The following is a 22,197-nucleotide window of genomic DNA, read 5'->3' on the forward strand; positions in this document are numbered from 1 at the left end:
ATCCTGAGACCACTCATGTGTGGGGTTGCTTCTCAGACAAGGGAGTGGGCTCACTCACTCACACTCACTTTTGCCTAAGAACACAGCCATGAATAAAGAATGGTACCAACACATTCTCAGAGAGCAACTTCTCCCAACCATCCAGGAACAGTTTGGTGACGAACAATGCCTTTTCCAGCATGATGGAGCACCTTGCCATAAAGCAAACGTGATAACTAAGTGGCTTGGGGAACAAAACATCGATATTTTGGGTCCATGGCCAGAAAACTCCCCAGACCTTAATCCCATTGAGAACTTGTGGTCAATCCTCAAGAGGCGGGTGGACAAACAAAAACCCACAAATTCTGACAAACTCCAAGCATTGATTATGCAAGAATGGGCTGCCATCAGTCAGGATGTGGCCCAGAAGTTAATTGACAGCATGCCAGGGCGGATTGCAGAGGTCTTGAAAAAGAAGGGTCAACACTGCAAATATTGACTATTTGCATCAACTTCATGTAATTGTAAATAAAAGCATTTGACACTCATGAAATGCTTGTAATTATACTTCAGTATTCCATAGTAACATCTGACAAAAATATCTAGACACTGAAACAGCAAACTTTGTGAAAATGAATATGTGTCATTCTCGAAAATTTTTTGGCCACGACTGTAGACCTTACCGTGAAATGCTTACTTACATACAAGCACTTAACCAACAGTGCAGTTCAAGAAGAGTTAAGAAAATATTTACCAAATAAACTAAAGTAAAAACAATTGAGGGGGGGGGGTCAATATAAATAGTCCAGTGGCCATTTGACTAGTTGTTCAGCAGTCTTATGGCTTGGGGATAGAAGCTGTTAAGGAGCCTTTTGGTCCTAGACTTGGCGCAAATGTCCTTATAATCTGTTGACCTCTAATTTCAGAAACCTGCAGAACCAGATTCAGATACCACAGCAACAGCCATCAGGTTAGTATTGAGTTCTGCTTTAGTACGATTGGTCTATTATCTCATGGACCAATGAAAATGTATACAGTAAAGCCCTCACTAAGTAACATAACTACTTTGGACATAGATTCATCATGGTCATCCTCAATTATCTAACCTATCACATTTTATATTAAATAACATGGAGGCTCACTTCTGATAACATAGTTAATGTTGACTGCAATAGTTTTCTTTCCTGATTTTTCCTTTTTATTCACCTCAATCAAATACATTCTTCCACCCACCTACTGTTCTGTAGTTACTGTGTCTAACTAGAATATGGCTCCCGCTTGTGTGCATGTCAATGAACTACAAGAGGGCCCTCTAACTGCTGTCTAACTGCTCTGTCTAAATCATCGCTCTGTCTAACTAACAACTCTGTCTAAACCACTGCTGTCTAAATAACTGCTCTTTCTAAACAACTGCTCTGTCTAACTAGCTACTCGGTCTAAACCACTGCTCTGTCTAACTAGCTACTCTGTCTAAATCACTGCTGTCTAACTGCTCTGTCTAACTAGCTACACTGTCTAAACCACTGCTCTGTCTAAATATCTGTTCTGTCGAAATATCTGTTATTTCTAAATCACTGCTCTGTTTAACTGCTCTGTCTAAACCACTGCTCTGTCTAACTGCTCTGTCTAAATCACTGCTGTCTAACTGCTCTGTCTAACTGCTCTGTCTAAATCACTGCTCTGTCTAACTGCTCTGTCTAAATATCTGTTCTTTCTAAATCACTGATCTGTCTAACTGCTCTGTCTAAATCACTGCTCTGTCTAACTAGCTACTCTGTCTAAATCACTGCTCTGTCTAACTAGCTACTCTGTCTAAATCACTGCTCTGTCTAACTGCTCTATCTAAATCACTGTTCTGTCTAAATATCTGTTCTTTCTAAATCACTGCTCTGTCTAACTGCTCTGTCTAAACCACTGCTCTGTCTTAATCACTACTCTGTCTAAATCACTACTCTGTGTAAATCACTACTCTGTTGTTCTTTTTACTGCTAACAAAGGAGATAGAGAGAATTATTGTATGTCGACATTTCGGAGACTGGAGGCAAGTATACTGGTCTGGTTTTGTTTAAAGGAATCTCTCAACTATAGGAGAGAATATTTTATTTTGCACTTAATATAACAGTAGTAGACTAGTTGAAAAAGAGAAGGTGCTACGCTCGCTCAGCATTCAAATAATATTATTTTACTTAAACAACTATTATGAGTTGGACGTTCTGGCCTTCACTCAATGATCACATTTTTGGGTTTCACCTCGACTCAAGTAGGTTGAGTGCCCTCATCTTTCCACAGTTACAATATAGTGACCATATTCCCATGCAGTTACAATATTCCCTCTCAGAACCTGTAAACAGTCTATATTTCCCTTATATCCCAATACATTATATTATGCAATATATTGATTCATGCATTTTATTCTCCACACTAGGTAAATGGTATTCCTGAGGAGAGGAAAGTGGCTGAAGCAGTGAATTTGTGACGAGAGAAAACCCCCAGTGCTGGAGCTGCTGTCTGTCTGTCTCTATCCTTTTTAGCCAAGAGTTTTTCTATGTCTAAGTCCCAAATAGCACACTATTTCCTATATAGTGCACACTTCTGACCAGGGCCCATAGAGTAGTGCACTATGTAGGGAATAGAATGCCATTTGGAACAAACACTACATCTGTGCCAATCTGCATGCCCAAGCAGTGCTTTGATACTCGACGCTATTGTCTTTCCGTGTGCACTTATCTATGTGAGCGAGTGTTGCAGAGTACAGTAGACTCCTGATAAGTGCACGTAGTATTGGTTAAAAAGATGACCAATTGATTGGGCCTGAAAAAACAATTACACTTCAGATCTTGCACTATATGCTCTTTGGGGCAGCAGGTAGCCTATCAGTTAGAGAGTTGGGACCAGTAACCGAAAGGTTGCTGGGTCAAATACCTGAGCTGTCAAGGTGAAAAATCTGTTGATGTGCCCGTGAATAAGGCACTTGACCCTACTTTACGATACATATTTTTGTGCACACTTTCACCACAATGCCAAGCAGTTGCATTTATCAGTAGTCAACTATACATGTTGATGAGTTTATGAATGTGTGTATTCAAGCTTAATAATAAATATTAAAATGCTATGTTTATAGGATTTTATTTAAATATTGTTCTAGAAATGATATGCCATTAACGATATATCTGTATTTTTACTGGCCTTGCACTCTTTAGATGAAGAGACAGAGATGCTTTTATGTTTAATGTCTGACCATGTATGTGTAACTGTTCATTTTCTGTCACATAACAGTAAAAATACATTTTATTTAAATGTGCTGTTTGCTGTCAATTGTAGAACCAGGCCTGTGGCAGGCCAGGAGGACCCACTCTCTCTTCATCTTTCTCCAGCCTGTTGTATGAATTAGGTACTTCCTTAATCCTCTTAGTCCCGGGTCGGACATAAGGCACTGGAGCCTGTCTTTGGCCACAGCTTGTGTCCTGTTCTATGAGAGACCCGTCTCTTCCAGCTCAGCCACCACTGTCCCGCTCTAAGAGAGACCCATCTCTTCCAGCTCAGCCACCACTGTCCCGCTCTAAGAGAGACCCATCTCTTCCAGCTCAGCCACCACTGTCCCGCTCTAAGAGAGACCCGTCTCTTCCAGCTCAGCCACCACTGTCCCGCTCTAAGAGAGACCCATCTCTTCCAGCTCAGCCACCACTGTCCTGCTCTAAGAGAGACCCATCTCTTCCAGCTCATCCACCACTGTCCCGCTCTAAGAGAGACCCATCTCTTCCAGCTCAGCCACCACTGTCCCGCTCTAAGAGAGACCCATCTCTTCCAGCTCAGCCACCACTGTCCCGCTCTAAGAGAGACCCATCTCTTCCAGCTCAGCCACCACTGTCCCGCTCTAAGAGAGACCCATCTCTTCCAGCTCAGCCACCACTGTCCCGCTCTAAGAGAGACCCGTCTCTTCCAGCTCAGCCACCACTGTCCCGCTCTAAGCCCATCTCTTCCAGCTCAGCCACCACTGTCCTGCTCTAAGAGAGACCCATCTCTTCCAGCTCATCCACCACTGTCCCGCTCTAAGAGAGACCCATCTCTTAAAGTTCAGCCACCGCTGCCATCGCGTTTTTAGTCTGCCTCGCTTCCACTTTCTTGCTGGTGTCCACCTGAGGGCAATTTTAGTAGTGTTAACATAAAGACCAAAAACGAAACATTCGGGGCCGGCTTCCCGGACACAGATTAAGCCTAGTGATTAACCTCACGGTGTTGACAAGGAAGGGACAAAGAAGTCCGACAATATTTTTATGAAGGTATGTATTATTGACAATGTACAACAGAATAAAGGCATTTATAAATAAAATGGGTACATTTCACATTTTTAAGACAAAATAATTTACATAAAACTTCTCTGGGTATATATAGTTGTTGCTTCTTTTAATTTGACCAAAACTAATTTAAACAGAAAAATCTAAAATTGTGAATAACATACTGTAAGATACTTTAAATCAAGGTAGATAACCATTTTCCTGACAACCAAATTCAGAACAATTGCCGTCCATTTACAGTCGGTGCAATTTCGTCAATCTCCTTGATCAATCCAATGATCAAAATGTGTAATGTTTTGACTTTCAAGCAAATTGTAACAAACAAATGGTACCCTATTCCCTGGAAAGTGTACTACTTTTGATCAGAGCCCTATGGGCTCAGGTTTAAGAGGTTTGCATTACATACGGAATAGGGTGCCATTTGGGATACAGACTTCTGAATAGTGCCAAGACCTGTCAGACCAATCTATGGTATTGAATTAATTTAATTGAGAAGCTACATCAACCTGTAATAATTCTAAAGTGTACACCCCATTCAGTTACCTTTCCACGGCACAGAAAATATACAGATAAAATTAATATGCGATTAAACTAAAATAACTAACTAATTTGCAGTCTTCTTAATGTACACTTACAATATCTGCTAAGTTGCCTTAACATCCAGCTTTAAGCAGGTGAGTTACACATTGTGAAGGGTTTTAAATAATGGGCACTATAACCAATGGATCAAAGTGGTATCTAAATGATTCAACAACTGGATATGAAGCGATTCAGTGTTTCCTTAAATCCATACAATTTTGGCCGTTGTATTTAAGCTACCGCCAAGGTGAGGTACAAAATGGATGAAGTAGCAGATATACAAACATCTTGGTTTTACTATGCCATTTAAAATGTTTAATTAAATAACCTTCCCTTGTAAAAACCTTACATGGCATAATTGGAAAATACACACAAAGAACATGGGTTTGACTCGTTGGCTGAAAGAAGGCTTAAATGACAGGCTCAACATGAAGTACTGCTTTTTTTCTTTAGCAATAATTCCCATTCACCCCCCCCTTTTAAAATACATCATGAAGTATCACGACCAAGGATGGAAATTAAGCTAGCCCCGATGTTAGCACTTTTCAGACTGGGCTAGTAGAAAACGTGCTTAACTAGCCCGGCGGCGAGTGAAATTAGGTGTTTTACAATATAGCACAGAATACCAACCGGGATAGTAGAAATTACAGTCTACTAGCCCAGCAAGCCACTGCCCAAAATCCTTAAGTTCCAACCTTGATCACGAAGCGTCAGATTTCAATGCAAACTTGGCACTGATGCCGTGTGACAACTGAAGAGAAAACTGTAGGGAGTAGAACGAAGGCATTAAGTCAGGTGCATATCATCCATCCACTCATTAGCAGTGGCTTCGTTATAGTGGTAAGTATGCTTTGACGGATGTCCTGCCACGGTATGTTAGATGTATTTACAAAGCAGTGCCTGTTCTATTGTAGCTCTGAGAAGCCTGCTTTAAGATGACTAACACAGAAACAACATCCACACTTCTCATTTAACATACTAGTAGAAATTGGTGAAACTGAACCTGCGCAAACGGATGCACACACACACCAGTGGTTGTTCACCCCGATAGGATAGGCTCGTGTCAGACCCAGAATGCAACAGGATTCTGCAATGAAAATTCATTACTGCATCTTCTCCATGGCCTGGCTGTGGTCTGAGGTGGTGACAAAAGAAACTGAAAATATCTAGGCAATACTTCATTCACAAACAAACAGCAGTCATGGGCACACACACAACAAATGGAAAAACAAAAGCAACAACAAAAATAACCCTGTATAAAATAGAAGCTTCATTTAAATAATTAAATAATGTGCATAAAACAGATTTCAGAGCTAGGTGACTGCTGACCTCACTTTTCAGCACAAGGCAAACTTTATTTGTTTCTACCTGCATCCCAAATGGCACCCTTCTCTATATAGTGCACTACTTTAGACCAGAGCCCAGTCAAAGCTAGTACACTGCATAGGAAGTCATCTGGGGAGCAATTCGTTAAAAAAATCCACACATCATTACCCCCGATCCTCCACCCCTACCTCACCCTTCTTCCATTGTAAACGTCTATAGTATGGAGTCAGTACCTTATTAATGTGCTGCTCAGTGATGTGTGGGCCCAAGTTGGGACCTCGTCCTCTTCAGTGTATGACTTTCACCCCAGTACTCAGAGCAGAGCAGTCAAGAGAAACAGACAGCAGTGCCATATCCTTGACTTGGCCTGTTCAACTCTGTCGTATTCATTGATGCAAACCGTAGCAAAAAGTTTTAAAAGGTTTGCAATGGAACACATCTATCAGTCAATTTTCTTCAGTTTGGTGCCAAATGAATACGACCCTGGGGTTATGGAAGACTAACCAGTCAGTCACTCTCATTAGTCTAGAAATCAGTCTACCTCTCCCCCACAGTGGTACCCCCTCCCCTCATCTCAGTGGCCTTCTCCCTGGTTCCCTTCAGCGCTCTTGGACATCAGAAGTAGACCCAGGGTGAAGACCCCGGCAGCCAGCAGCCTCTTGAGCAGGGCGGCCCCATCCTTGGGGATGGCCACCTGGGCCAGGTCGTTGGTGATCAGGGAGATCTCATGGGCCACACACACAAAGATGAAGGTGCTGATGATGATGTTAAGCGAGGGGTTGCCTGGGATCAGCACCAGGATGCCCTTGGTGTCCGCCGCCAGCCAGATGTGGTACTGGCAGATGAACAGCTGGGGGTCGGAAAGAGAGGGAAAGGGAGGGAGTACGATGCAATAAATGAAATTCACAAGTATCATACAGAGATTCTGCTGATGAACAATGAGTGCAGCATCCCTGCAAGTGGCATCCATCTTACCTCTAGGGAGATCTTCCCGAACCATGCGAAGAATGAGCTGTATAGAGAGCGGGCGTATCCGGGAATGTTTCTGATTAGGATGAAGGCTAGGATCTGAGAGGAGGAGAAAGACATTCCAGCCAGTCAGTGCATGGCATGGACCAACTGTATTAAGGGTGTGGGGGGGGGGGGACTCTTTAGAGTCCTCTTTTGTGACCTTATTTGCTTACCGTCTGTAAGCTGTTAGTGTCTTAGCGATTGTGCCACAGGTGCATGTTCCTTAATAGTTTATGGTTCATGGGAAACAATGTTTTAACCCTTTACAATGAAGATCTGTGAAGTTATTTAGATTTTTACAAATTATCTTTGAAAGACAGGGTCCTGAAAAACTGACATTTCTTTTTTTTTTTGCTGAGTTTATATCACAGTGTTGTGTTCCAGACCACCTAAAGCGAGACCGAAACAAGCTCAATACCAGCGCAAATCAAGGCAAGACCGGGAGGGAGACCCGAGTCAAGACCGAGACCAGAAGAATGCAAGTCCAATTCAAGACCATGATTGTAATTTTGTCAAATCACCACCATAAGAGTTGAAAATGTTCATTATTTCTGTGTTCATATTTCAGAACAACATCTGGATTCTTTAGACATTCAGAATAGTGAATAAATGCATGCTGGGGGGAAATATAGCCCCTCTACAAATGATTACTAACCCAAACACAGTGGGGAACAATGGGCCTTCAGAGAAGGGCTAAGGATTTATAAAATCATTAATAATGAAATCCATGTCTGTGTCAACTACAGTACGTTCCGTACTGTTTAAAGGTAGAAGGTGTGCATTAACTGTTTAAAGATGTTCACTAACTCCTTAGCGTCGGGGTAACTACTTGACAAGTAACAAAACTTAAATATGTGTATGGGAAAACTACTGTGAGCATGGCTTTGTCTGTGAGACCAATAGTAAGCAAAGCCTGACTTCCTGCTCTATTTACCTGGAGCCCTGAGATGTAGGGATGCATCTCGTTGCACTCGGTCTTGTTTTTACAGCTGCTGGCCCATATGGAGTAGGTCTGGAACAGATGAAACGAGGTTAGGAAAGTGTTGTTCAAGGATCACAATGTACAAGGAGAGGTTAGGAAAGTGTTGTTCAAGGATCACAATGTACAAGGAGAGGTTAGGAAAGTGTTGTTCAAGGATCAATGTACAAGGAGAGGTTAGGAAAGTGTTGTTCAAGGATCAATGTACAAGGAGAGGTTAGGAAAGTGTTGTTCAAGGATCAATGTACAAGGAGAGGTTAGGAAAGTGTTGTTCAAGGATCAATGTACAAGGAGAGGTTAGGAAAGTGTTGTTCAAGGATCACAATGTACAAGGAGAGGTTAGGAAAGTGTTGTTCAAGGATCAATGTACAAGGAGAGGTTAGGAAAGTGTTGTTCAAGGATCAATGTACAAGGAGAGGTTAGGAAAGTGTTGTTCAAGGATCAATGTACAAGGAGAGGTTAGGAAAGTGTTGTTCAAGGATCAATGTACAAGGAGAAGTTAGGAAAGTGTTGTTCAAGGATCACAATGTACAAGGAGAGGTTAGGAAAGTGTTGTTCAAGGATCAATGTACAAGGAGAGGTTAGGAAAGTGTTGTTCAAGGATCAATGTACAAGGAGAGGTTAGGAAAGTGTTGTTCAAGGATCAATGTACAAGGAGAGGTTAGGAAAGTGTTGTTCAAGGATCAATGTACAAGGAGAAGTTAGGAAAGTGTTGTTCAAGGATCACAATGTACAAGGAGAGGTTAGGAAAGTGTTGTTCAAGGATCAATGTACAAGGAGAGGTTAGGAAAGTGTTGTTCAAGGATTAATGTACAAGGAGAGGTTAGGAAAGTGTTGTTCAAGGATCAATGTACAAGGAGAGGTTAGGAAAGTGTTGTTCAAGGATCAATGTACAAGGAGAGGTTAGGAAAGTGTTGTTCAAGGATCAATGTACAAGGAGAGGTTAGGAAAGTGTTGTTCAAGGAGTACAAGGTAAAAGCTAAGGTTAGTAACAAGGAGCACAATGTGCACCAGAAAGGGATAGAAGGGACATCTTCCATCTGAGATTTGCATTGACCTCAGAGTGTGAATGTTCACAAATAAAAAATAAATGATGAGGTTAACTTTATGAGAATAGGTGCTCAATACACTCACCTGACTGATTAAAATGAAAACTACAAAAACACATCATCATGACAGTTTTTTACTCTTCAAAAGTGGACTGCTGACAAGCACAGTGGTTTGGAGATTGACGGACTAATAAAGTAAATACTAGAATATGGTTTTAGAGTGTAGTATTAGTAATGGTTAAATAAATACATAAAAAATGGTCTTCTTACCATGAATGAGACCACAGAGATGAGGAGTAGGATGTTGGAGATTCTTGTGGAGAAGAGAGACTCTCCTTTCCCCTCAGAGAGGACCTGGTACTTCTGCAGCAACAGGTAGACAAAGGCAAACAGCATCCCGTGGATAATGGCCTGAACGACACATACACACACAAAGTCAAAACACACACATTCAGATACAAATATATACAATAATAACAATAAAAAATGCAATTTCACAGATGCTTTGATGCTAAACAACTTAGTAGTGTGTGTATTCATTTTTGTATGGGTGTCTCCAGTGGGAATCAAACCCACACTCTTGATGTTACAAGCACCCTGCTCTACCGACTGAACCACACAGTACCACTTACTCACACTGACCAACCAATAGAACCATCTAGATCACCAACATTAAACATCGACCAACAGATTAATCTAGGGCGGCAGTTAGATTAGCGGTTAGAGAGTTTGGCCAGTAACCGAAAGGTCGCTGGTTCTAATACCAGCAACACCAAGTTGAAATGTACTACTATGGCTGACCCTACAAAACACATTTCACTGCACCTATCAGGTGTATATGACAATAAAAAAAACATTTGACAAGTTATTGGTGCAACTTCCTAAAGAGATGTGATACTGTGATATTTTGATACCCTATCAAGAAAATCTGATAGGAGAGAGCCACTTAAGGGGTGTAAAAACATGTTCAAATATCTACTTACAAATCGATCCAGCTTCCACCTAAACCACCACTCGTGAATGCTTCCGTTCAGCTCAAAGAGCTTGGAGACGGGCCAGACTGAGAAAATGTTCTCAAACAACCCCTGGAAGAGATAGACAGTTAAACATCCTCTGATTTAGGATCAGTTTAGCCTTTTAGATAAAATAAGATCAGATTACATGGACATGGGGGCCCTGATCCTAGATCACTATTCCTGCTCTGAGACGCTTTATGAATACAGCCATTGGTCTTAAACATTGACCCATACCAGTTGAGAACTTTTTAGTTCCATTCAAAATCTCAAGAGAGTTAAAGGCTCTAAATGAGTGAATAAACCGGATGATGAACTCACCTGTGAATACGCAAAGAAGCAGATGAACAGGAGTAGCCCAAGCAGCTTCACTAGAATTCCAATGTGCCACATCCCACTACCTGTAAAAAGACAAATGGCTAAACACTCACTGTGCTGGACAGAAGTTCTTCACAATTCAACACTAGTATGAATCACTTCTGAATTAATCACTTTTAAAATCAAAGCATTTCTTAGCTTTTAAAACACTGGTTTATTTACTATCTTTACTTCTACCACTACTTGTCCAGTACAATGGTTGACCCATACGGACCATTGGCTTTCTTCTGCAGTATCTGGGGCCACATGGCCATGGTGGCGTAGATTATGACGAACCAGAAAGTGACCAGAGGCACAAAGTAGTAGAACTGGTACGGCCGATCCATCACCAGACACAAAACTATGACCAGGAAGTTGAGACGGAATAGGACCTGGAAACAGACAGGAATACGGTGAAGTTGCTCCTAAACGCTGATCTGTGGTAAGTTTTGCATTTATTTTTTATGATTTATTTTACCTTTATTTATACTGGTTTTTTCCTCATTGAGATAATATCTCTTTTCCAAGAGAGACCTGGTCCAATAATTTCCCCCACTAATGGTAAAGGTTAGGATTGGGGGAAGGGAAGCTAATCCTTGTTCTGTACCTAGGGGAATCTTCACCCCGGAGATACAGATACAGGAAACAGGAAATGGCCATTCTCACTTTTAACAAAGCATTCTAAAAGAACAGACATGGAACGTGCTTAAAAAAGAATGATATTTATGTAAATGTAATAGAAATAGTTTGGCATGGTTGAACAGACATTGCTTTTAACAATGACACACAGAGGGTGACTTGAGATAAGGAACTTACTACTTACTACTGCAGCATAACCAAAGTACAACCTGTGTGAAGTAAGCTTGGGCCAGACCATACCGATTCCTCTTATCAAGGGGTTCCTTATCAATACCTCTACATATGTGATCAATACAGTTGTTGCTAACTATCCATGTTTTGGTTTTTGATTTAAAAAATGTCATTGTTTCTATGGCACCACATGTCAGCAGTTGTGTATTTTACGTTACATTTAGTCCCTTAGGACTAAGCAGCTTGAATCATTATCACAGTAACATTTTATTAACTCTAATAAAACCTATTAGTTACCTGGCACACTCTGTAGAGTCCAAAGTCCCCTTTGAGCCAGAAGAAGGAGAAGTGTCCATATCCTGTCTGGAAGAGGTATGCTGCCACCAGGACCCGAACATGCATGTACACCGGGATGAACTGGGAAGGAAGATTGACTTTTAAAACACACACCCCTTCACTTGATCACACATCACAGTAAAAAAAAAAATAATAATGAAATAGGTTACATGGTCACAGCTAGCGCTGCGATGCAGTGCCCTAGACCACTGCGCCACCCGGGAGGCTGTAAATGCTTTCTAATGCAATTATACATGTGGTCAATGAGTTTACATTAAAAGCGACAGTTAACACATCAATATAAATCAAAGGTAATGGTAAAACTCACGGCGCTGGCTCCAGATATGTGGTAGATGAGGATGACCAGCTGCATCCAGCCCTTCCACTCGTCGGTCTGCTCTCTGTTCAGCAGCTTGGTCTGAGTGGGAAATAGAAAATCACTGAGATAGAGCCTTCTATCAGGTCACACATGGACGATTGAGTTTAGCAGTCAACGACAACTCATTTAAAACAGAAACCTCTCTGAATTCATGTAGGCCTAGGCTTCCACCTCCAAGAAACATACCACTTTTCCCAACTCCCTTAAACATTCCATCCCAAACCGTCTCACCTCCTTGCTGTTCTCACTGTAGAAGATTCCCAGGACAAACATATAGACGAGGGGGATGAAGAAGGTGGAGTGGGTGTAGAACTTCTGCTCCTTCATGAAGACGTTGGCCCGGTCACACAGGTAGAAGTAAGCCATGATGAGGCCCATCTTACACAGGGCCTGGAACGGAGCCTTGTGGCTGAGAGGCGACGCCGCCGTGGCCGGCTTCTCCTCGCCACTCTCCACGTCGGGGGGAGTGGGCCGGGACTTCCAGTGCCTGTTAACATGTTTAAACTTCACTGCTTGACATGTATGATGAAATCCTTTGTGAGAATGAAACGACTCAACAAATGAACAACGAAACGGCGCGGCAGCAAGTAAGTGAAAGAAATAGGTTTTGACTATGTTTTACTAGTAATGGGGACATACGTAAATGCCAACAAAATAACTTTTTGGTCAGTGTGTGTGTCTGTCTCTGTGAGAGAGATGCGTTGTATTTTCATTTTCTGTTACTACATCAGCCAACATTTTATATATGCCTAATGATCCGTTGGAATGCAAGAATAATGCAATATGGTGTATTACATGTACTAACCCCCCCTTTCCCATTATTTGCAGATCCTAGGATACCTGACAGAACCTAATATTCCCAGGAATGAAGATGCACTTAGATACTGGAGAAGTAACAAGCACCGTTTCCCCATCCTAGCTAAAGCTGTGCACAAGTATCTTGGTTCTCCTTGTACTAGTGTGGACAGTGAGCGCCTTTTCAGTGCAGCTTCACACATTGTAGACGAAAAAAGAAACAGACTCTCGTGACAAAGCTGAGCAGGTCCTCTTTGCGAAGAAAAACCTCCCCCAAATGTTAAAATTGTAAATGGGCAGTCACTTTGTAACCCAGCCATCTAATGGCACTGGAAAAAATTGACTAAGCCCAGTTGCTTTTCTGTTGTTCATTCATGGCTGGTATGGTCAAGATTTTTATTGAATTTAAAACAAAGCAGTTTTGTTCTTTTGTAAAAAATAACAATTTCCTAAATGAAAGATGAGATGTGTTGTAAATTTCGCATTTGCTAGTCGAGTCAGTGAAGCACATTTGAAAAGTTATAGCAGTTTATGACAGCCTAAAGCAATTGATTAACTGTATTTTAGTTTCAACCAATATTTTATTTTTTAAGTTTGTCCACACAGTCAAGATGGGATAGTAAGAAGAGCCACCAACAACTTAACCATCTTTGTAATACGGGGCAGCTAAAATAATTGTGTCATGAATAACTGTTGTGCTATTAAAATACATTCATGGATGTCATTTTTCTAATTTACAAGTTAGTAAACAATCTATTCCTAACTGAACAAATGAACATTTGACACCTTGTTTCAACTATTTAGCTGTACTAGAATGCTTAAAAGGCTGATACATTTTTAAATATCGCTATCTGTATCTGTTGTTTTTGGCAAGTCAAATATTGGATATCGGTATCAGCCAAAAATGTCATATCGGTGCATCCCGATCACAAACCTGACGTTTTTTTAAAGAGACAGTGAACAAATTTGAATGTAATGCATCTCAATCGGAAAAGAGTGCTTTTACACAATGTAGAAACCTAATATTCTACAAATTACTTAAATTTTAATGACAGGGATTCGTATCAACAACTGAGTTTTTATAATAAACTCATGTGTTTACAGTGTTACATATTTTCTAGGGCAAAACATGTGCTTCAAAAGCAGCTAGAATTCATATAGGCTCAATGTAAGCTGTATCTCAATCAATAAAAACACTTTCTGGTGCTACTACATTTCATGGGGTGCTCCTAACATTGTTTACGTTAGGAGCACCAGGGAAATGTTTTAATTTAGAGCCCTGGATCTGAACAACACAAAATAGTCTAGGTGTATATATTTCAGTATATGTGGCCCCAGCGGGAATAGAACCCATGAACCACAAGGGAGCGTGTACCTGTTGTGGCCCAGAGCATGAAGCACCAGGAATACCAGTGTTGAGCCCAGGAAGACACAGGCTGTCAGTTTCTGGAGGAGGCTGGGGGCCGGCAGGGCCTGGCAGCAGGAGCCGTGGATGGGCCGCAGGACCTTGTTGCACACAGCGTTCATCAGGATCATGGCACCCTGGTGGAGGGTAGAGGAACATTATTATTGAGCGCCAGACTCCAGCACAGTGCAAGCCTTGTCCTGGCTCCGGATTAAGGGTAAAGGTTTACTGTGACAGGGTTATCAGGTATAGGGTGAAGTTGCCCTTAGACATGGATCTTGTGTCAGTTTTGCGTTTTCCCCACTAACGGTTAGGATTATGGGGAGGAGAAGCTGATCCTAGACCTGTACCTTTGGGAAACTTCATACCCAGGGCAGGTTAGAATGAGCCATGCGCGGCTCGTGCTGTAACAGACTCGCAGGTTACCGCAGTCTTAAGGTATGTAACCTTATACGTACAGCCCAGTACATCACTGGGGCTAAGCTGCTGCCTGCCATCCAGGACCTCTTCACCTGGAGGTGTCAAAGACCCCAGCCACCCCTGTCATAGACTGTTCTCTCTACTACCACATGGCAAGCGGTACCGGAGTGCCAAGTCTAGGACCAAAAGGCTTCAACAGCTTTTACCCGGACTATTTGCATTGTGTGTCCAACGCCTCTTTTACACTGCTGCTACTCTCTATCATATACGCATAGTCACTTTAACTACTCTTTCATGTACATACTACCTCAATTAGCCCAACTAACTGGTGCACCTGCACATTGGCAACCAGGACTATCTGCATTGTGTCCCGCCACCCACCACCCCCTATTTTACGCTACTGCTACTCTCTGTTAACCATATATGCATAGTCACTTCAACCACATGTACATATTAGCTCAATTAGCCCGTCTAACCGGTGCCTGTATACAGCCTCACTACTGTATATATATTTAAAAAAAAAAATAATTACACTGTTGGTTAGGGCATTTCACTGTAAGGTCTACACCGGTTGAATTCGGCACAGGTGACAAATAAACTTGGATTTGATTTCTGTTTGTACTTTGAACCCTGTCCTCAAAGACTCTGTTTCTATAAAGGGGAGCACACCAATCTACTAACTAGGCAAATGAAGATGAACATAGAAGCTGTCAAATGTTCAATGAATTAAAGTGCAAGGTATACAGGATGGACAGTGTAATTTGACATGGTGCTGGTTAAGAGTCATAAAGCCGGACAGTTTTTCAGCACTAAACTGTTTCAAACCATACATATTTAATTTTTGTTTCTATTTTAGTCTTAAGCCAGCTGTTATTTGATCATACAGATGCAGGTAGAGGTGCCAGGCCAGACAGACCACCTAAAAGCCTACCACGTTCCGGGTGTTCTCGGGCAGGTGCAGGCCATCAGCTGATTGGGCAATGGTTTCCATGGCAGCCTGGCGCGTGGCGCCCAAGAACTTGACTCTGGCCTTGGCGTTCTTCTTGTTGCTGTTCAGAGTGCCGAGCGCCGCCTCGTTGTACAGATCCAACTGCTCGTTAGTAATCATCTTCCTGTTATCACTCAGAACTTCCTCATGGACAGGGTCTGGAGGAGAGAGAGAAAGGGAGTGAGAGGGGGCATGAGAGAGGGGGGGGGGGGGGGGGGGGGTTGAAAGAGAGCGATGGAGGGGGAGGAGGACAGTGAGATTGGAAAGAGATGGAAGAAGAGAGAAAATAAAGAAAGATGGAGGGGAGGGGAGAGAGAGAAATGCTTAATTAATATAAATTCCTCATTTTCAAAGCACTCATCAACATGTCTCCTTTTGATTGACTGGTAGATGAACAGTAAAGAACTAACCCTGTAAAACCCAGTAGACCTCCCCATCCTCAGCCAGTTGTTCCAGAGGCAAGGAGATGGCTGTGAGGTTGGCCCTGTACTGCTGCAGCGCCTCGCTGCTGCCACTACGCAACTTGATGGACCACTATGGGAAAGATTGAAATCTCTATGATGAATCCATCTAAACTATGCAGGAGTAAATGTGATAAATATGTGGTAAACAGATTTGAGAGTGAGCATATTTCACTAACAGTGGCAGCTCCGATGATGACGACATCTGGTTTTACAGAAGGATCCTGAAACACAGTCAAGAAGTCATATTAAATCATGCCATGTTACTATTTTGGAATGATCTTTAAAATCACAGTAAACTGTTGCTACAGTGCCTTGCGAAAGTATTCGGCCCCCTTGAACTTTGCGACCTTTTGCCACATTTCAGGCTTCAAACATAAAGATATAAAACTGTATTTTTTTGTGAAGAATCAACAACAAGTGGGACACAATCATGAAGTGGAACGACATTTATTTGATATTTCAAACTTTTTTAACAAATCAAAAACTGAAAAATTGGGCGTGCAAAATTATTCAGCCCCTTTACTTTCAGTGCAGCAAACTCTCTCCAGAAGTTCAGTGAGGATCTCTGAATGATCCAATGTTGACCTAAATGACTAATGATGATAAATACAATCCACCTGTGTGTAATCAAGTCTCCGTATAAATGCACCTGCACTGTGATAGTCTCAGAGGTCCGTTAAAAGCGCAGAGAAGCCCTGACCTCAATCCTATAGAAAATGTGAGGGCAGAACTGAAAAAGCGTGTGCGAGCAAGGAGGCCTACAAACCTGACTTGGTTACACCAGCTCTGTCAGGAGGAATGGGCCAAAATTCCCCCAACTTACTGTGGGAAGCTTGTGGAAGGCTACCCAAAATGTTTGACCCAAGTTAAACAATTTAAAGGCAATGCTACCAAATAGTAATTGAGTAAATGTAAACTTCTGACCCACTGGGAATGTGATAAAACATTCTCTCTACTATTATTCTGACATTTCACGTTCTTAAAATGAAGTGGTGATCCTAACTAACCTAAGACAGGAAATTTTTACTAGGATTAAATGTCAGGAATTGTGAAAAACTGAGTTTAAATGTATTTGGCTATGGTGTATGTAAACTTCTGACTTAAACTGTATACTGAGATCATGTGACAGCTCATGAGACACTTAAATAAAGTCTACCTGTGTGCAATCTAACTAATTATGTGATCTCTGAAGGTAATTGGTTGCACCAGATATTATTTAGGGACTTCATAGCAAAGGGGGTGAATACATATGCACGCACCACTTTTCCAATTATTATTATTTTTTTTTAAAACAAGTTATTTTTTTCATTTAATTTCACTTCACTAATATTTACTATTTTGTGTATGTCCATTACATGAAATCTAAATAAAAATATATTTGAATTACAGGTTGTAATGCAACAAAATAGCAAAAAATACTTTTGCAAGGCACAGTACAGTACATGTGCTTGCCTTTACCTCTGTCCATGACATCAAGCGCTCCTTCAGAGAGTTATTCACCTCTGCATACCACAGGAAGTCCTAACAACAAAACAGAAAACAATCGATCTTATCAGGACAATCCCCAAAATAAACATGCTGTTTGCCTTGAAGGAAGAAAAAAATAATAATTGGGAGGTGAATCTACATCGTCAAATTAAAAAAAGGAATTGTTGGGCTTTGACATTGTTATTGTTGACTGAGACAGAGGAGATGTGAAGAGAGAGAGATACACAAATAGCTCACCACATTGACTGAAGAGCTCCTATCTTCGAAGGGAATGTTCTCGTGCTGGAGGACAGACATCACAACAGGGGATAAAACAGTCACTGTCCCTCTATTTCTCTACTCAAGATTAGAGCATTGACTGAGTGCAGCAACTACCCATCTTATTTTAGGAATAGCATGGCTAAAGATCATATATATACAGTGGGGGAAAAAATATTTAGTCAGCCACCAATTGTGCAAGTTCTCCCACTTAAAAAGATGAGAGAGGCCTGTAATTTATCATCATAGGTACACTTCAACTAATCCAGAAAATCACATTGTAGGATTTTTTATGAATTTATTTGCAAATTATGGTGGAAAATAAGTATTTGGTCACCTACAAACAAGCAATATTTCTGGCTCTCACAGACCTGTAACTTCTTCTTTAAGAGGCTCTTCTGTCCTCCACAAGTTACCTATATTAATGGCACCTGCTTGAACTTGTTATCAGTATAAAAGACACCTGTCTACAACCTAAAACAGTCACACTCCAAACTCCACTATGGCCAAGACCAAAGAGCTGTCAAAGGACACCAGAAACAAAATTGTAGACCTGCACCAGGCTGGGAAGACTGAATCTGCAATAGGTAAGCAGCTTGGTTTGAAGAAATCAACTGCGGGAGCAATTATTAGGAAATGGAAGACATACAAGACCACTGATAATCTCCCTCGATCTGGGGCTCCACGCAAGATCTCACCCCGTGGGGTCAAAATTATCACAAGAACGGTGAGCAAAAATTCCAGAACCACACGGGTTGACCTAGTGAATGACCTGCAGAGAGCTGGGACCAAAGTAACAAAGCCTACCATCAGTAACACACTACGCCGCCAGGGACTCAAATCCTGCAGTCTCCCTGCTTAAGCCAGTACATGTCCAGGCCCGTCTGAAGTTTGCTAGAGAGCATTTGGATGATCCAGAAGAAGATTGGGAGAATGTCATATGGTCAGATGAAACCAAAATATAACTTTTTGGTAAAAACTCAACTCGTCGTGTTTGGAGGACAAAGAATGCTGAGTTGCATCCAAAGAACACCATACCTACTGTGAAGCATGGGGGTGGAAACATCATGCTTTGGGGCTGTTTTTCTGCAAAGGGACCAGGACGACTGATCCGTAAAGGAAAGAATGAATGGGGCCATGTATCGTGAGATTTTGAGTGAAAACCTCCTTCCATCAGCAAGGGCATTGAAAATTAAACTTGGCTGGGTCTTTCAGCATGACAATGATCCCAAACACACCGCCCGGGCAACAGCGTGTGAAAACCTTGTGAAGACTTACAGAAAGACTTCTGTCATTGCCAACAAAGGGTATATAACAAAGTATTGAAATCAACTTTTGTTAATGACCAAATACTTATTTTCCACCATAATTTGCAAATAAATTCATTAAAAATCCTACAATGTGATTTTCTGGATTTTTTTCTTCTCATTTTGTCTGTCATAGTTGAAGTGTACCTATGATGAAAATTACAGGCCTCATTTTTTTAAGTGGGAGAACTTGCACAATTGGTGGCTGACTAAATACTTTTTTGCCCCACTGTGTGTGTGTGTGTGTGTGTGTGTATATATATATATATATATATATACACACACACACTTACATTTGAGCAATTCAGCATACGCTCTTATCCAGAATAATCTCCAGGAGTAATTAGTTACACACTTAAGAGGTGAATCCTGGCTTAACTGACTTTTGAAGAATTCTGCATTGATGTCAATGGGAGCTTTGAGAGTCACTTAAGGGCAGAGATCTCAAGTTAAGATTCAGCCATAAGCTCAGAGATTCAGGTTTGTGTGTGCTTTATGCCAGGGGGATTTATCTTACCTTTCTTCCATTCTCTTTTTGTGTAGGATCGATTATTTGTATGTATGAATAAAATAGCTGCCGTATTCTGGAATCGCCAATGAAGGCCACCCTTTTCTCAGCAAGGCAAGTCTTTGCTTCACTGTGGGAAAAAACAACAACTAATGACTCACTCGCACATAGTAACAACAACTGACAAACAATTTGGTAATTGTGTAGTTTTGGGCTTGGTTAAAATGCTCTCAAAAGTATGTAACACATTTTACACACACACACACACACACAACATACATAGATTCCCCCCATTGGTGTGACTCACATGCTTTTATATTTGTGCATCATACAGCCATAGGGCTGCCATACGTTTTCTCCTAAGAACCGACCACTGGACAGCAACCACTCACATGTGTCTCCGCCTGAGGGGAAGACAGAGAGAACATTCCAGTAAGCCATAACAAAAAAACGCACACAATGAAACCTGCTGCCTCTACACGGTTTTCAAGAATACAAATGCAGCAGTGTGCGCAATGCAAGGTTCAGCCAAGACACCATTGCAGCCTGCAGTACAAATTAAGCCATCGACATTTTCCACTAAAGCACACACATCTCATGACGTTCACTTGTGTTCTAATTGAATAGAACCATCTGCCAATTAATCAATGCAAACGAGCAAAAGATGTGGGGTGACAAGAGAAGGCGTCAAGAGCAGCCAATGTCAACACCAGCCAGACAACAGCAGCAGCTGTTCTCAGTCTACACACAGAGAGCCCACTGTGTCCTATGCCTTCCATAAACAAAGATCACTGTATGCAAGCCATCATCCCGGAGATGAGCGCTTGCCTGCCAGATACAAACAATAATTTATAAATGGCCAGTTAGGCTCCTGCCTCCTCTGTGGCTGTATGTGCATACTTGACAATCATAAGACACAAGATACATTAGATTACACATTTAGCTATGACTTTATTATCCCCACTATCAAATCAACAGTAATGTCAAATTTGAGCTTCCCGTAAAAATAAAAAATAAATGACGCTCTATAGTAACTAGAAAGCGTTAGCTAGTTATGCGCATGCGCAGTAGGTTACTTACGTTAACTCATTAGCTAACGTTAACTGACCAGTTAACTAACGTTTGCTTAGGTTGATGACAGATAAGAGACATATTCACTAACAAGCTAGTTGCAATCAGCTAATACAGTAGGCTAGTTTGCCAGTAAGAGCTTAACGTTACTAGCTAGCTACTACAATGATGTAATTAAACATGGGTTAGCTCGCGACGATGCCACTAGGATACTTTATACGTTGTGCTTGACTGTCTCTTGGTTGAATGCATCACAGCTATGCACCAAATATGTTATATATATATATATATATATATATCATTGTTCTATCTGTGCTAAAACGATGTAGCTAACGTTAGGTAGTTAAGTCAGGCTCCTGCAAGTGTATTCATGCTTCCTTGCAATTGCTTGGCTGTAGCTAAGTCCTTGCGGTTTTATTATGTTTTCTCAATTTGCAAATACCATATTGTTGTAACTAGTAAGATTGTGTTAGTAAACGCCCTAACAGCGAGCAAAGAGGGAAGCTATCGTTAGCTAGCTACAAGTTCCCCGAACACAGTTGAGTCAAGTGTCTGTTAGCTAACGTAACGTTACCTGGCTATCTAACAAACATAATTAAGCCAGTCGCTTACCTCCATAATACCGAGAAACTGTGTGAAACACGGTGAGTAGGATGACGGCAACGAGAGATAATAATTTAGCATTTTTAATGCAAAAATACTGATTTATTTCCCGTTTGCCTAGGCTATAGGCCAGGACCGCCATCTTGGCTCCTCCATGACAACAAGTAGACAAATAGGATACAGCGAGGTGGTCGGGGGCTGAGTACACCCGCGCGTCCACGCATCCGCTGTCTGGCACTGTTGTGTGGGGCATAGCCGGTGCGCGATTTCCGACGCTGTACTAAACCTGCGGTTGATCCAGACACCTGCATCTGCTTTTCACCTTCCATCGTCAATGCAAACATAATTTAAATAAATCAACAGCGCAATTAAAGGATCCTGAAAACGTATGCTGCAAAATCGTATCAGTTGTTTGAATTGTATTCATTGTGTTGTCATCAAGGGCTCCAGAGTGCTGCAAGCGGTCTAAGGCACTGCATCTCAGTGCAAGAGGGATAGGGTGGCGCACAATTGTCCCAGCGTCGTCCGGGTTTGACTGGGGTAGGCCATCCTTGTAAATAAGTATTTGTTCTTAACTGACTTGCCTAGTTACATTTTAAAATCATTCCGTTCCTGGAACTATAGAAATTGTGGTGATTTGACTTTCTGGATTGCCATGGCTTTTTGATATCAACTGAGGGTACAATGATCTGAAAGGCTGATATCAACTGAGGGTACAATGATCTGAAAGACTGATATCAACTGAGGGTTCAATGATCAGAAAGACACATAAAGCAA

The 22,197-nt window shown here is 41.5% G+C and overlaps 2 protein-coding genes across 8 annotated transcripts in view; one reads left to right on the forward strand and one right to left on the reverse strand.

Moving 5' to 3' along the window:
• Positions 1–3,487, forward strand: part of LOC139392288 (epsilon-sarcoglycan-like) — a 31,429-nt gene extending 27,942 nt beyond the window's left edge. For 3 of the 7 annotated variants that reach the window (XM_071140165.1, XM_071140167.1, XM_071140166.1), the window contains 2 exons: positions 906–949; positions 2,405–3,276. In XM_071140165.1, coding sequence (XP_070996266.1) covers positions 906–949; positions 2,405–2,421 — 61 coding nt within the window. In that variant the 3' untranslated portion in view covers positions 2,422–3,276. Of the gene's footprint in view, positions 1–905; positions 950–1,976; positions 2,021–2,404 lie in introns of all 7 variants that reach the window. The other 4 variants (XM_071140163.1, XM_071140164.1, XM_071140161.1 and 1 more) reach the window with 2 other exon arrangements.
• A 750-nt stretch (positions 3,488–4,237) lies between these two features.
• Positions 4,238–21,673, reverse strand: LOC139392287 (N-acetylneuraminate (7)9-O-acetyltransferase-like). The gene is made up of 19 exons (XM_071140159.1): positions 21,430–21,673; positions 20,054–20,150; positions 19,756–19,876; positions 17,911–17,955; positions 17,644–17,706; positions 16,362–16,406; positions 16,132–16,255; positions 15,665–15,879; positions 14,284–14,450; positions 12,345–12,600; positions 12,063–12,152; positions 11,696–11,815; positions 10,824–10,980; positions 10,553–10,632; positions 10,202–10,303; positions 9,489–9,629; positions 8,125–8,202; positions 7,155–7,247; positions 4,238–7,029 (listed from the first exon to the last, which is right to left on the reverse strand). Exons 1-19 carry the CDS (start codon positions 21,671–21,673, stop codon positions 6,754–6,756), a joined length of 2,514 nt encoding a protein of 837 aa, XP_070996260.1. The 3' UTR covers positions 4,238–6,753.
• Between the last annotated feature and the right edge of the window lie 524 nt (positions 21,674–22,197).

Source organism: Oncorhynchus clarkii, chromosome 32 (genome assembly GCF_045791955.1).
Source record: "Oncorhynchus clarkii lewisi isolate Uvic-CL-2024 chromosome 32, UVic_Ocla_1.0, whole genome shotgun sequence".
NCBI classification, from domain to species: Eukaryota; Metazoa; Chordata; class Actinopteri; order Salmoniformes; family Salmonidae; genus Oncorhynchus; species Oncorhynchus clarkii.